Source organism: Haplochromis burtoni, unplaced genomic scaffold (assembly GCF_018398535.1).
Source record: "Haplochromis burtoni strain Fernald_Lab_line unplaced genomic scaffold, NCSU_Asbu1 Contig_496, whole genome shotgun sequence".
NCBI lineage: Eukaryota > Metazoa > Chordata > Actinopteri > Cichliformes > Cichlidae > Haplochromis > Haplochromis burtoni.
Window position 1 is genome coordinate 53,807 of NW_024582857.1, and position 15,956 is coordinate 69,762.

General features: G+C 43.4%; 1 protein-coding gene across 6 annotated transcripts in view; it reads left to right on the forward strand.

Moving 5' to 3' along the window:
* The window catches only part of ptpdc1a (protein tyrosine phosphatase domain containing 1a), a 55,439-nt gene that overhangs the window by 11,087 nt on the left and 28,396 nt on the right, over positions 1-15,956 (forward strand). For 5 of the 6 annotated variants that reach the window (XR_006052961.1, XR_006052962.1, XM_042213906.1 and 2 more), the window contains 5 exons: positions 6,240-6,272; positions 9,777-9,914; positions 10,006-11,105; positions 12,101-12,286; positions 15,798-15,908. Coding sequence is in view for 4 of the 6 variants with exons in the window: in XM_042213906.1 (XP_042069840.1) it covers positions 6,240-6,272; positions 9,777-9,914; positions 10,006-11,105; positions 12,101-12,286; positions 15,798-15,908 (1,568 nt within the window). In the remaining 2 variants the exon portion in view is untranslated. The remainder of the gene's footprint in view (positions 1-6,239; positions 6,273-9,776; positions 9,915-10,005; positions 11,106-12,100; positions 12,287-15,797; positions 15,909-15,956) is intronic. The other variant, XM_014329176.2, reaches the window with a different exon arrangement.

Sequence of the window (15,956 nt, forward strand, 5' to 3'; positions counted from 1 at the left end):
AGTGCCTTTGTTTTCATACGCACATGGCCGATTGTTGAGTGAAACAGATGAACCAGAATTGGTTTGTAAAAATGGTGCAACTTCAGTGATGTGGAACTGGTTTGGTGTTTGTCCGTCAGATACACGACAAAGCACATTTTTTTGCAGAACATGCAAGCGGCCGTCGTTATTGTCGTATTTGTCGGACTAAGATGCTCTTAAATCTGGGAGTAATCTGGGTCCTAAACTCCGTATGCTTTCAGGTCAAACGAACACTGCAGCATCACTGAGAGTTAAAAACTGTCTAAATTCTTTCATCTTTAATAAAACGATCAGCATTGCTGCTTTACCAGGTGTAACTATGAAGTTTAACTTCCAGGCATCCATGAAAACAAATTTATTACATTTAACGGAGTTAGAAGTTAGCAGGAAGCTAGCGGAAGTTAGCTCGCTAGTTTCGCTAGTTACCTAAGCATGATATAGCATGTTCTGACTGAGAGATTTCTGAAAAAATTCAACGTACAGCTCTGCTATCACTTCCAACATAAATGAAGACAGGAAACTAAACAGCAGTGACTTTTGTAGGGTTACTGAAGTTGGGCTAGCTGGTATATAATGATGTGCTACGTGATCGCTAGCGACACATAGGGTTGCCAACTCCCTGAAAAATAAATAAGGGACACCTCGTGGCCAGGGCTGGCAACCCAGTTGTCTTCACCCTTCCCAGTGTGGTGAATTTAGCTCTTTTTTTTGTGTGTGAAATTATTTTTTTAACCATTTGACTTGAATTTGATTTAAGCAGATGCATATTCTTTGTGATATGAACACATGTGAAACAAATGATCATTTAGCCATTTATTTTTAGCTCAAAATGACAACATTAACACAATAAAACAGGTCTCTTTCTTAAACAGAAGCCTGTCATGCTTAACTTTTGAGAATATAAGTAAATCTTTCTTTAAAAGAACTCTGTCCTGCTTAACTTAAAATAATAGAAAACAATAGAAAGAAAAATATTCTTGTAACAGTGCACATTTAGTGCATTTAGTACAATTGGCTTCAGCTGAGGTATTATGCTAATCAGCTGCTCCTGTTTGTAAACCCACTTGTTCCCATGATTACGCATCTTAACTCATCATCATTATTCATCTATGTATTACTTTTATGTATTAGTCATCTATTTGTTGTAATCATCTATCCTTGCAGTTGTTTATTACACAAAATAAGTTATATTATCACACTTCTGGCCACATAGCGCTGATATTCACTGCACATGCCCATATTAACTTTTTCCAGCCAGGTGTTTTCCTTTTCCCATTCTTCCCTTTCTCTGAGGGGAACAAACATTATGCTGGGCAGACACTGTGCGGTTTTAGGCCCATTTTGAGACGATTTTTGAGTGATCGGACCGATTTTGGCCTTCATCGTGCGTCGTGTAGTATACGTGGGGTAACGAGAAGTGATTAACACCTCACGACCAGCTCCCGATCATCAATCGCTCGTGAGCCGCTCACACTGCTCACGCGCAAACACGTAAACGTCGGTGAAAAAGACGGAGCAGCACGGCTGTGCAGCGTGTGATCTGGACACAAGCGATGGAGGCACAACTTGTAGAACTTTGGAAAGCTCATCCGAGCCTTTTCCATGTGGCCTCACAAAATTATCACGACCACAACAACCGTGAAAATAGTTGGATTTACATTGCTGCTCAATCACAGCTGCCTGATCATGTTTTTCATTAGCAATTTAGCAAAGTTGATGGTGGTGGTGTGTCTGTGTGAGTGAAAGACAGAGAGGGAGAGCGAGCGACAGATTTTCTGTTATAACCTTAATTTTATGGACGCACAGTGTGAGCACTCAGGTCGCATCAGAGCATCGGGCGGTATAGTGTGAGACCTGCATCGTGACCTACCAACTTCTAACCCCTGCGGTATTGGTGGGTACGAAAAAAGGAACACAACAACACCGGCAGCGGGACCGAAAGTCCGTGCCATCAGAGAAGAGGAAACCATAGCTTCGCAGTACGGTGGGCTCTGAGAAAACCATATACACTATAAGTAACCAAACCACTGGCTCTCAATGTCTTCAGCAAGGCCAGCCAAGCGAAAACAAATAAGCCGGATGAAACATAAAGGGCAATTTGGCACGTTTCGTCCCAGAAAAGTGAGGAAATGAGAGACCTTGTCCGGTGTACGGGTGCCGCAGCCAGGAGCCAGTGTGATCAGCATGGGTTGAGCAAGGGCACCCGTACGTCCATGCGACCCGGCAATACTAATTCCCAGGGAGGGGGGGGACTGTGAACAAGCCCAAAGAGAGACCGCACGTGTGCCCTTCTGTGAGATGACTACGACCTCAGGGTCTTGAGCCCGCCAAGTGGTGCAACAACGCCCTGACATGAGTAGACAGGATACAAAAGAAAACGTTAAATAAGAGCTCACCAAAGACAGCGGCACAAGAGTCAGAGCTCAGGACAGCGCAAGGTCAAAAACATTCAACCAATAACCGGCCACCGTGCCAACAGCGAGAGCTGGTAACAACCGTTTACACGCTCCAACATTGGTACTGTGTGGGAGGCCCTCGCTCGAGTGCATCAGACGGCTAGAGGTGCAACCAGACACTGTCCGGACCACGGACAGGCACCAGCCACCGGAGGTCCGCGACAACAAGCAAGCATGCACCGCCTTACCACAAGCGCGACACCACCACCACCAACAGAGCGGGATGGAGGCGGGAGCAGGCAGGCACCGTAGCGCGATTCAAGCAACCTGCCAAACCCCAGCAAAAAAGACCGATAGGAGCGCTGCCAGAGGCTCAATTACTTTTGATTGAGGTGAAGGGCACATTTGCAGGATAGGACAACCCCACCCGTGGGAGACGGCACAATCGCGGGCGGAGCCGGTGCCATGGCGCGCCATGCCGCTTTGAGGGACAGCGCGCCGCATTCGGCGGGCAGCACACCACGGTAGAGGGCAGAGGAAGCCCCAGGTAACACAAAAAGGAGGATGGGGATGGGTACAGTAATCCCCCCAGAGCTCCCTTGGAAGGCGGTGCAAAAGGGAAGAGAGGGGAGATGGGCGTGTGACGCCAATTAGAAGGCTTCTAACAGGAGCCACGGTGTAACAGCCGCCGGTCGTTTGCAGGCAGGAGACCCGGCGAGCGGAAAACTGACAGAGCCTTACTACAATGACGGACCACATTTAGGGCGTGTTGTTAGATGGAGCGGTGAGAATGGCCTTATATGAGGGAAATAAGAAAAATAAAGGTGATATGAAGATGAGAAATGAAAGGTCAAGGGAGACGACCACCACCGGGAAAGAAAAGAAAGGGAACATGTGTTCGACAGGGAAAGCGTGTCATGACGACTGAAAGGGTGGGAGAGGTGAGTCCAGGCAGGTGTGCGCGCCTCGCGGGAGAGACACAAAAGTCGAGCAGCATGGAGGAAATCCAGGGATGGGAACATAATAGACACGCAAAGAGAGTCCCAGGCCAAAAAAACAGAGGTAGAGAGAGCGCGTAACGCCTACACAAGTAACGAGTAACAGAAGCATGATGCAGAAGCTGCATAGTTTAGCAGCGTTCAATGCCGACCAGATGAGAGCCCAGTGAACTCGAGTGGAGGGCATCATGGGGCGATCTGGATGCAGAGTCCCTTGTGGAGGCGGGCAAAAGGCGAAAAACAAACAAACAATAGAAATACATCCGCCAAGACGACCAGCCGCTACATATATGGGGCGTTGCAACGAAATTTTCAAATATATATCGTGATAAATATTTTTGGCCATATCGCCCTGCTCTACTTGTACCTCATCATTTATTTGTTAAGCCACTCAACACTGACTTATGAACGTTAACTTTGTATTATTGTACGGGCTTTACCTTACAATATAAAGCACCTTAAGGCAACTGTTGTTGTGATTTGGTGCTACATTATATAAATAAAATTGAATTGAGTTGAATCAATTTTTCAAGCATAAAAAGCCACCAAACTCAAGGGATGTGTGTTGTGTCTACACATATAAGACAACTTGGCAAAGAAATAATCTTTTTTAAACTTTAATGTTTAGGTACATTGTTACTAGTCTGAAAATTTTCAAAGGTATTATGTTTGACGTCATCAGATAGTATTTTACAACCAACAAATTGCTTCCCAAAGAGCGACTGGCTGAAAACTTGGCATATCTCAGCATAGTGTGCAGTGTGTCCTTACATTTTACTTAAGAAACTGGATAAGTGGAGGACAAAAGAGAACATGTCAAGCCTAAAAAAAAATATGTATACAGCAGATGAACAGTGCTTGAGAGTCATGCCTTTAAACAATAGGAAAAAATCTAGAAACCTGAGAGATTGGTCTGTTCGCAGAAGACCCAAAAGAACTGGCCTCAGTGGAATGGTAGCCATGTTTTTTTTTTTTTTTTCAAGAAGTCATTTTATGGAATGGCACAAGTTGAGGTTAAAACATGCCAAAAATGGAAATCTTTGTTTGAAATTATTGTCACCAGACAGAGGAGGTCAGGACGAAGGTATAACAATGATTATCTACAGCCATCTAAAGCACGGTGGAGGCTCAGTCATGGTTTTGGGGCTGCAATTTAGCCTGTGGTGTTGGGGATCAAAAGTGAATGTAGAAGACTACAGTCATATTTTGATCCACCATGCAAAAGTGTCTGATTGGCAACAGCTTTATTTTTCAACATGACAGTGATTCCAAAGACCTGCCAATGCAGTAAAAGCGTAACTGGATAGAAAAACACACAGCGGATCACTATCAGTCGTGGATTGGCCCGATGTGTTAAAGGCCTTTCAAGCTCAGAATTGTTCAGACTTTGTTTTTGCCTTTGGGCTGCAACGATTCTTCGAGTAATTTGAATGATTCCATTATAAAAAACCTCGACACAAGGTCTGTGCTTTCATGTGTTGTTTAGTGCACGGCTCTGTAGTGTGTTGATGTGTTAGACGGTGTAAACGCCAGTGTTTTATTAGCTAAAAACAGACCTGCAATACAAACGTATTTAGGAGCAGCGTGTGGGCAAGAAGTCTGACATGAAGTTAGGGGTGGGCGGTATAAACGGTATACGGTAGAAACGATATGAATTTGGCCAATGGTAGAGATTTTGACACTATCACGATAGCGCATGTTGATGGTGACATCAAGCTGCGCCTTTTTCGGTCGAAAGCCTCGCAGCAGCAGCTGCAAACAATATCATCTGCAAATTATGCCGTGCGACAGTAATAGCGATGAGACGAAACACGTTTTGGAATATGAGAAAAGCCAAAAACTGCACTTCCTCTTCTCTCGCAGCTTCTCTATTCCCACGTTGTTGCAGTATATTAATGACTAACTAACTGGATTTCTCAGTTGTTCTCCTGACTGAAGTTTGATCCATTTACAGCATCCTGCCATGCGATTGCATTTGTCCCATCGGGAACCCTCACGTTAACTTTCATCGAGTGGAAAAAAGTTAGTGTTCATCCTCCAGCTTCACTGTGGTTATATTATGCTAACATAGCAGTGTAGCTAGTGAATTTAGACAGTTTTTAAATCTCAGTGATGCCACAGTGTTCGTTTGACTTTGGGACCTGAAGCGTACGGAGTTTTGGACCCAGATTCCTCCGCAAGGCTCCTGACTATGGTAGCCATAATGCTCCGACAATCCATCAAGTGGTGTGGCTTTGTAGCTTACCAAAATCGTATTTTGAGCGTCGTGTACCACATAAAATGGGTTTGAAGGTCAGTAAGCACAACCAGAATTCATAAATAAGGCGCACTGTCGATCTTTGAGAAAATTAAAGGATTTTAACTGCGCCTTATAGTGCGGAAAATATGGTATACACAAGAAAAGAATATATCGAGATATGTATTGTTACCGCACATGTTTCAGATTATACTGCGATATGGATTTCAGGCCATATCGCCCCCCCCCCCCACGTTAAGCCCACTCAGGGCCCAGTTTGAAACAAAGACACAAAGGCAGCAGTGACGATGACGCTGGCACAGTTTACACAAGAACGAAGAGGCGGAGCGGTTACTGAGACGGTTTGGTTTTTTTATGATGTTGTACGCAGTCAAACAATTTCTAGAATGGAAGCCAAAGAGAAGTTAATTCTGAAAGACCTTTTTATTAATAAGACAAAAGTATTTCTTATCTGATTAATTGATAGATTACTCGATAACTAAAATTATTGTTAGCTGCAGCCCTAATAAATACATATATACTGTATTTCAATATGCTACTAATACTGTTTGTTCTCATTTTAATAAGTTGCTGCACCTTCAAGGGGTGGCTCAAGACGCGGTAAATGGACTGGTTTTTAATTAGAGCTTTTATCGCCCATTTGCACTTTTTTCTGTATAAGTGCTTTCAGTCTAACATTCACAGTCCAACGGATGCATCGAAGAGCAGCTTGGCGTTAGTGTCTAGCCCAAGGATATTTGGCATGCAGACTGGAGCAGAAAGGAATTGAACCACCAACCTTCTGATTAGTAGGTGACCTGTTCTGCCTCCTGAGCTGCAGTGTTCAGATAGACTATTGCAACATTACACTGTTATTGTGTCACTGACAGTTTAATATACTCCTGGTTCTGTTTAAACCGTCCGTCTTTTAAAGAGCTGTTTCTCATACACCACTGACTTGTGTATCAGTAGCTTTTTGATAGGGCCACTTCCAGAAGGATCCAAACAGCAGATGTACTTGGCACCAACAGCTATTGAAAACGTTGTGAGGATATAGAATGAAAAGTGACAGATGTGGGGTTTTTCTTAATGAATCAATGGTTCGGCCCTGATTAGGTAGATTTGTAGATTCTTAAGAGGGGAGACCATTCTTAACATAGAAGATCATGTGACCAGATAGTAATAATGGAAAAAGTATACATTTAGTTTTCTTGAGCCTGAGTTATGGTACAAGGTATGCAGTTAGTGGAGCAGGTGACAGGCTAAGGTAGATTTAACATTTCCCTCAGTACCATCTGTGTTGTGTTTTGCCTACATGCAGTCCCTAGTAACCAAGTAATTGCAAGGGGATTTATTTCATTCCTTCTTCTTCCTAATAGGCTCTCCTGGGATTCTGACAATGTCACCTCATCAAAACGTGCATTTTGCGTACCCCAATGTTTTATTTGACAGTCTGTAAAAAGTCTCAAGTCTAAACACTTGGCTTTAATCTTAATATTGGTCTTTGTCGTGCAACGTTTTTCACTCCTTGAGAAGCAAATCTTATGAAAAGTGCCAAAGCAACAATCGTGTGAGTCTGTTAATCACCTGATCACGTATCATGTTAACATTTTCCCTTTGTGTCAAAGATCTTTATAGAGATGTTGGAAGTGGCGGCTGTAAACTAGTCTTTGAGGTGTGTTTCTAAAATGATTGATTGTTCCTGTATTTTGTATAGAAAATATGCATCATTCAGTGTAAGACTAAGGCTCCTTTATGTGTTTTGAATCGCTTTTCAGCAACAACTAGTTCAAGTTCAACAAGTTATTAAAAATCCACCAAGCTTTAATCAGTGGTTTATATTTAACCAAATAATAATGGAAGGAGAGCCTTTCCATAGAATGGATTGATCCTCTAACAACACATTATTCTGGGAGTTGAATTTAAATGGTAGCAGTAAGTATATTTTCGAGGAAACACAGTTTTATCTTGGGGTAATAAAATGTGCTTAATGTATTACAAAACTTTAAAACTGTATTACACTGTCAATATTTATTTAACAAAACCCAAGCACAAAAGCTGAAGCAGTGGTTGACAAACTTGAGTACACGGGGCGATCGTGGCTCAAGAGTTGGGAGTTCGCCTTGTAATCGGAAGGTTGCCGGTTCGAGCCCCGGCTTGGACAGTCTCGGTCGTTGTGTCCTTGGGCGAGACACTTCACCCGTTGCCTACTGGTGGTGGTCAGAGGGCCCGGTGGCGCCAGTGTCCGGCAGCCTCGCCTCTGTCAGTGCGCCCCAGGGTGGCTGTGGCTACAATGTAGCTGCCATCACCAGTGTGTGAATGGGTGGATGACTGGATATGTAAAGCGCTTTGGGGTCCTTAGGGACTAGTAAAGCGCTATATAAAATACAGGCCATTTACCATTTACCATTTACACCATGAATCAGTAGCTTAGAAACACCTTTACCAACAGTAATAGTTTCGTGTAGGGCTTCATTAGTCTTTCATGTCTTTTTTTAGCTCACTTTTCTTTACAACATTGCTTCAGTTCATTGTGGTTTGCAGGCATTGCTTTATATGTGGCTTTCTTCATGTCTTATTGCAGCGTCTCAATTGGGTTCTGGTGTGGATATTGACTGGGCCATTGCAACACTTGAATTCTCGGGACACAGTCTAAAACGCTGATATACAGAGCAGTTCATAATTGGTTCAATGCCTTCAAGATGCCCATGTCTTGTGGTTGCAAAATCAGCTCAAGTGATTGAAGTTTGTGCCAACCATGGGTATGGTCAAACATGTCCACTCAAGACATTTCCTGAAAAAGGTGTCAAAACTGTTACAGCATTCCGCTTTTAGAGTTTACGCTTCAACCCAGGTAGCTCTGGAGGAATGTTAGGGAAAAATCACGCTCTGCTTTGGTGCAGAAAATGCAACAATGACTGAGGAAGTTATTCAGAACTAATTATATTTATCCTAAACACAAGTAACAAAATAATTTATTCATCTAAAAAATAATTTCTATAACACTTACAATCTTATTCATGCACAAGATTGATTTATTCCAAGTTACTTCAAGTTGTATGTTTTACAACTCTATTATTGAACCTGGCTGACTGCGCCAGTCACACTAGACTGGAGACCAGTTGGTAAATACTTGGGAACCACTAGTTGTAAGAGAAAAATTTCTGTTTCTCGAGCAGTTGACAGTTGCTGGCAGTTCCTGGGAAATGGATTGTTGAAGTCCCATTCACACAAACCTGAAGACCAGGCTGTGACCCCTGTGATAACCAACAGTTGCTAGGGTGTGTATTCTGTGAATGGTGCCTGGAGGTTGCTGGAAGAGGTTTACAGTGCTGGATCTTGTTTTCCGATAATTTGAATGGAAGATGCCTACTACCTTGCAAACACTCACAAACTACCAAGTGGTAGTGTGAGTGTAGCACAAACTGGAAATGGCGACCATTCAACTTCAAAGTAAAATATGCACCTTTTAAAATGTATTTGTTGCAGTGGTGCAATACTTTACTTTGAAGGTGAACATTCTGTTTTTTGTTTGTCATACTGTTTCACTACTGCTCGGAGAGAAAATTGCATTTGCAGACGAGTCAGTGGCTTTGTTGCGACTCATGGTGACGACAGTAGTCTGCAAGCAACCAAAGCAATCGCGAGGTTTTTGGTGCAGTACCTACTAGGAAGTGCAGGAAACCTCCAGCAACCACATAAGAACCAGTCAGAGAATTCACATTTCTTCCTGGAGACCAGAAATTGCCAGAGGATTGCTGGCTAATCTCTAGGCCTGTGGGACTGAGACCTTGTTTAATTAGCAAGCTAGTTTTGGAGGGAAGGAAAAAACAAGTAAAACTACCACCAACTTGTCATTGCTGCTCTTGTTAATTAGATTATCTTAACTGATTTAGGGTGCAATGTTTGCATCTCTCGGCTGGTCTGGGAACACCTTGGTGTTGCTCCGGACAAGCTAGAGGAGGTGAGTGGGGAGAGGGAGGTCTGGGCTTCTCTGCTTAGGCTGGTGCCCCCGTGACCTGGCTCCGGATAAGCAGAAGAAGATGGATGGATGTTTGTGACCATGTACTGCACAAACAATTAAAAACTCCTTTTGATTCTAATCTCTGGCTTTTTATCTTTCAGTATATTATTACAATTTTGGATGGAAAGATTATGGTGTGGCATCTCTGACTACAATCCTTGACATGGTAAAAGTCATGTCATTTGCTGTCCAAGAAGGGAAGATGGCTGTCCACTGCCATGCTGGCCTTGGAAGAACAGGTTTGCAACACGAGCAGTCTGGAATCGCTCAAATCTGCATTTGTACTTTATAAATATATCAGTTTTTTAATTTGTATTTTGCATCATTCAGGTGTGTTGTTGGCTTGTTATTTGGTCTTTACAACTCGTATGAACGCTGACCAAGCCATCCTGTTTGTGCGAGCCAAAAGACCCAACTCCATCCAAACCAGAGGCCAGCTACTCTGTGTCAGGGAGTTTGCCCAGTTCCTGGTTCCTCTTCGAAGTGTCTTCTCCTGCGCTGAACCCAAAGCAGGTGCCGTTACTTTGTCCCAGTATCTCACCCGTCAACGACACCTGCTACATGGCTACGAGGCTCGGCAGATGAAGAACGTGCCAAAGATTGTCCAGCTGGTGTGCAGGCTGCTAATTGACATCGCAGCCAACAGACAGGTGGTGATTGAGGAGGAATGGTTGGAGATTCCCGACCTCACGGCTGAGGTAGAGAAGACTGTGTCCCAGCAGGCCCTTCAACAGCTTGGGAAGGAAATGAAAGGGAAAGGGATTCCCCTTCTATGTAGTTCATCCCATCCTCTTAGTCCAGCACTGATACAGCCTAGACTTGCTAACGATCAGCCTCTAATTAGTGACAATGAGCTTGACCCCTTGTGGAGGCAGCAGAATGGAGAGAGCCCCCAGAGATCTTCTCTGTGCGAAAACAGGAGCTACAGCGATTCTGTTCTTCACAAGCTGGGGCAATGCCAGCATCCTTTAGGAAATCTGAAGAACAACCAACCAATCAACTGCCTGATCAAACATTCCTTGTCTCACAGCAGCCTTACTGCCTGTAACCCTTCCAGATTTTGCAACCTCTCTACTCAGAACATTTTTAAGAACAATCAGAACTCCAGTATAGAAACAAAGGAAGACCTTGGATCTCCCATTTTAAAAAGACCGCTCCGTGAAGGCCATCAGAGTTTGCCTTTAGATTTCTCTGAGGACAGTAGAAGATCCCACTGCAATGCCACACTGCCTGCCTTAGCAGTCAAGAGCAAACTGGTAGCTGGTAAGGAGAATGTGTCAATGGGTGGAAGTGCAGATGACTTCTCAGAGGTTCCTTTCATCACCCTCCAGTCTGAGTTCTCACCAGAGAGCAGGTGCCTCGTGGTGGCAAAAGCTCTGGCCCTGGAACTGACAGACAAGGATCTCACCTCCAAGGTGTCAGTGTGGCAGGTGAGCCCCACCTAACTTGTGCAGGGACTATTACACTTACTTTCCAGCCAGATTTCCAACCTGCTTAACCAGATTTTCTAAACATTACAATCTCAAATTGTAAATTGCACTTTGTTCAGTGCAACTTTGGACTGTCTCATAGTCGATACGCGCTCCGGCTAAATTCTTACTTTTCATGCAATTGCTAGAAAAGCTATCTATGACTCTTCATAAGGGAAGGATGATAGATTAGCAACCTTCCAGGATTAGCCTGTTATTTTTAGCAGCGGGAGGAAGAGAGTACCTTTGACCAATAGGGTTTTGAAAAGAGTGCTCTGTCTTTACAGCTTTGGGCTTACCCATCTTTGTGTTGACTGCTAGGTCTACTGTGTGACCTCAAACCATAATTGTTTTTAATGACATCCACAGCTTGTTGCTTTGTGTTTGAACAGAGGTCATGCTAGGATTAGCCAAAACAGTGATAATACATACATGTGACCGACTAGATTCCAGGACCTCGAGGCACCAGTGCTAACCATTGTACTGTGCTGCTCTAATTTTGTCATGCTAGCAAACAGGAACTTCCATTCATGTGATTTTTTTGTCAGTAATAATGTTAGCAAGCAAGATAAAGGTAGCTAGCTAGGTATAGCTTAGCTGTGCTCCCAGAATCTAGCTAATAAACTAAATTAAAAATGGGCAGCTCAGTTAAATAATCAGATTAAGATCACAGTGGTATTTGCTCCACGTGTAGTTTTAGTGTGTTAGCAGACCTACCAGTTTTAGCTTACATTTGCCAAAAAAAGACAGCTCTGGGTCTCATGTATCATAGATTGTCTTGCAGTGTATTTAGAATCACACTGTCGTTACCATAGGACATGCGTGTTGAGTTAATCTAGTTCTCATTTTTTTACAAAAAAACTGTGTTGTACATAGTTTAACTTGAACCTGGAACTGTGTTCTTACTGGCACTTCATTTCAGTCATTTCATTGTCAGTCTGTTTTGTGTTGTGCAGATGGAGCTGAACTCCAGAGAGGGAACATGGGAGAGGCTGTGCAAGGAGAGAGACCCTCTGGTCCTATCTAGTCTGATGTGGTCATGGGTGGAGCAGCTTAAGGATCCAGTCATCAGCAGTGAGGATATAAAAGCCCTCACTGAAAGGAATGTAAACCCACAGAACGCCCTCGATTCACTGGAAAAGGTAGACTGTGTCAAAAATCTTCAAAGCATTGCTGTCTAAACCAAACAGGGATAGCAGACTTTGTTAAACAGGTGAATGACGTGAAAGGTTGCACTGCATATTAAAAGAAAATATTTCTTTTAACTTTGAAAAATCAAAGCTACTGTAGTGAAATGTACACAAGAAAACATGGAGCATGAAATTGGCTTAATTAGTTTTTTTAATGTCTTGAAATCCCAACAAAGAAAGTTCTGAATTGGTTTTAAAAAAGTTTGTAAAAAAAAAATGGCCCAGTCTGTTAATGGAACTATTGTCCTTCTGTTCAAGACCCTTTGTCTCAGTAATGGGCTTGAAGAATTAGTCCCATGATGCCTTTAATTAAGCTGATAATGTAATTTTGCTTAACATCAATACTAGATATTCAAAAAAGTCTGCAGTAAGGCTCAGGAGTAGTCTTTGACTTCCACTGGGTGGTGTATGTCAATAAGTCAGTAAGTGAGGAGGACAATGAAAATGTATTGTTTGTCTAGCTTGTTTAAATTGTGAGGCTGGTTGGAACAAGTGTAACTCAAGTTATTTTGTTATAGCTACAATTATAGCTACAATTTACAGATGTCCCCTAAACCCATCACATGTAAGCAATCGTTAAGTTGTTGCTCTCAAATGGCGACACCTACAAAAACAGTGCCAAATTAGTTCATCTTAACTTGCATTCATAAAACTACTTAACTACAAACACAGTTGAAGCTACTGGAATTTCACTCACAAAAGTGAAGCACAAACTACCGTATTTCCCGGACTACAAAGCGCACCTGAATATTAGCCGCACAAGCTAAAATCAGGGGAAAATCCTGTTTTGTACATACATTAGCCGCACCTGACCAAAAGCCGCAGGTGTTTCAATGTTGACTTATCATATGTAAGAGAATATGCACAAAGGGAATTGTCAGGAAAGAGATGGCTGTTTGGAGACATCACTTTTATTAATATTTTGAAAAACAAGTTATGGGTACATATTTGCACATGTAGTACATAACAGTAGCCTACAGCACACCAGAAAAATAGATTCGGACTACCTTTTAGGCTCAGGTGCAGTGACACAGCTTTAACAAGAAGAAAAGTCAGTGATTCACCACCATCTTTCTCTTCTTCCTGCGCACTAAAACCACCAAAGTCCTCTTCTCCAGTGTCGGATACAAACAGGCTCAGGATGGCTTCGTCATCCACTCTTCTTCTCTCCTTCGTTGTCACTTTCAAAACCAAAGAAATCCTCATTGTCAGTGTCAGAGTCGAACACCCTCAGAAGGGCCGTGGCGGTGTCCTCCTCTCCATCATGCAGCAGTCCAGCCCTTCAAAATCCGTTGGTGATCGTGGATGTTTTCACACTTTTCCACGCTGTCAGAATCCACCGGTGGAGTTGGGCATAACTTGCTTTTTGGGCATAACTTGCAAGTTTATCGCCGCTCATCATCCACGACTCCCGCTGAACGCGTACCGCTACTTTGAAGTTTGTTTTTCGCGCTACTTCGTACGGCACTACGTTGCCTGGCGGACGGACATGTGACTAACATACCACTCTTGAACCCCGATCCTTCCGCCAGGCAACGTAGTGCCGTACAACAGCGGAACACACAAAACAAATCGTCTTACGATATGACAAAAATCATGGACAATCCATAGAAAAGCCGCACCTGACTAAAAGCCGCAGGGTTCAAAGCTTGTGCAAAAAGTAGCGGCTTATAGCCCGACATTTACAGTAATCTGATCATAGTATTTTTTAGATAACTGCATTGGACGTGCTCCACGAGGCACCAACAACACAAACAAAGTTGTGTCTCCCTGTTTGCTGAGTCTTGAACTTTCGGTCACTTCCCCGAGTCGTGACCATAGGTGAGGGATGGGGCGTAGATCATCAAGTAAATCGAGAGCTTCGCTTTTAGACTCTCTTTTCACCACGACAGACCGGTACAGCGTCCGCACCACTGCAGCCGCAGCACCAGTTCTTCTATCGATCTCCTCTTCCCTTCCCTCTCACTCGTGAACAAGACCCTGAGGAAACTTAAACTCCTCGACTTGGGGCATTAACTTGTCCCTGACCCAGAGTGAGCACTCCACACTTTTCCATCTGAGGACCATTTCCTCAAGCTTGGAGGTGCTGATTCTCATTCCTGCCACTTCACACCCAGCTGTGAATCGCTCCAGTGTGAGTAGGAGGTCATCCTTCTAGAACCACATCGTCTGCGAAAAGCAGAGATAAATTTCTGAGACCACCGAAGTGGAAACATTCTGCCACGAGGCTATGCATAGAAATTCTGTCCATAAAAATTAGTAACGGAATCAGTGACAAAGGCCAGCCCTGGCAGAGTCCAACCCCCAGCCAGTCCGACTTATTACCAGTGTTCTGACAAACCATCCTACTTTGGCAAAACGTCCTACCATAAGTAGTTTATGCACATTTGTGCTGTCACAGAGTAATTCCAGCACCAGTTTAAGTAGGTATGACGGTTTGCCACTTAACTTTGCTCATCAGATTATGCTTGTAGCTCATTTTCATACAGCCAGGATGGCTTGCCACTTCATTTTACCCGTTAAAGTATGCTTGTAGGTGACATTCACAAAGGTAGCATGGTTTGGCACTTAATTTTACCCGTCAGAGTATGTTTCTAGCTCTTATTAACAAAGGTAGGATGATTTGCCACTGAATTTTAGCTGTTTAAGTATGCTTGTAGGTGACATTCACAAAGGTAGGATGGTTTGCCAGGTTGATGGATTTCCAGAACACCGGCTGTGTGAGCCAAGATCTTGCCATGGTTGTTTAACGACCGAAGGCCTGTGACAACGGGCCAGACACCCCATACTCCTGAAGAAGAATACTCCACAGAATACTCTGAGGGACATAGTTGAACACCTCGAAGTCCACAAAATACATGTAGACTGGCGCCGGTTTAGCTCAGTTGGATGAGCAGGTGACCATATGCCGCATGGATGAGAGCGGCTGATCTGGGTTTGAGTCTGACCCGTGGCCCTTTGCCGCATGTCTTCCCCTATCTCTTTCCTGTCAGTCTTCACTTTATCTGTCTAATAAAGCCAGAAAGAGGCCAAATAAAAAGGATGTTAAAATGCCATTAAATAGCAAATTTAGAGGCCGTTTTAAAAAACCAGTGTTGACATCTATGGATAGTTTCCACCTTAGTAACAAGATGGTGGGTTTTTTATAACTCACCAGTCATAGGATGCTTCATCTCAGCTACTTCAGTTACTGAACAGGGCTGCTCCACTATATTATAGTCTCTAATGGAATAAACGGACTGGTAAGGTCATTGCAGGGAATAATTGGGTATTAGCAGATATGTGTGTCTGTACATTGCACTTGGTTTTTGGATGTAGCTTGCTAACCAATCTTGCTAAGATTCAGATTCATCCCTCGCAGATTAGCGACAATTTAACTGCTATCCTGACACACCCAGTGTCTCACCCAGCACTATGTGATCCTGTAGTGTGACATACAGTATGGTCTCCTTCCTTTTGATAGGGTCACCGGCTCACTTTGCTGTGCATCCTCGACTGTGCTGCTCATCTCCTGCCAGTGCCTAAAGAATTGGAGACCAGTTTTCTTAACCAAACCATTAAAGTGTTTACTAAGGTGAGCTTTAACAAACAGCATGTATTGAACATGTTTACTTAAGTTCTT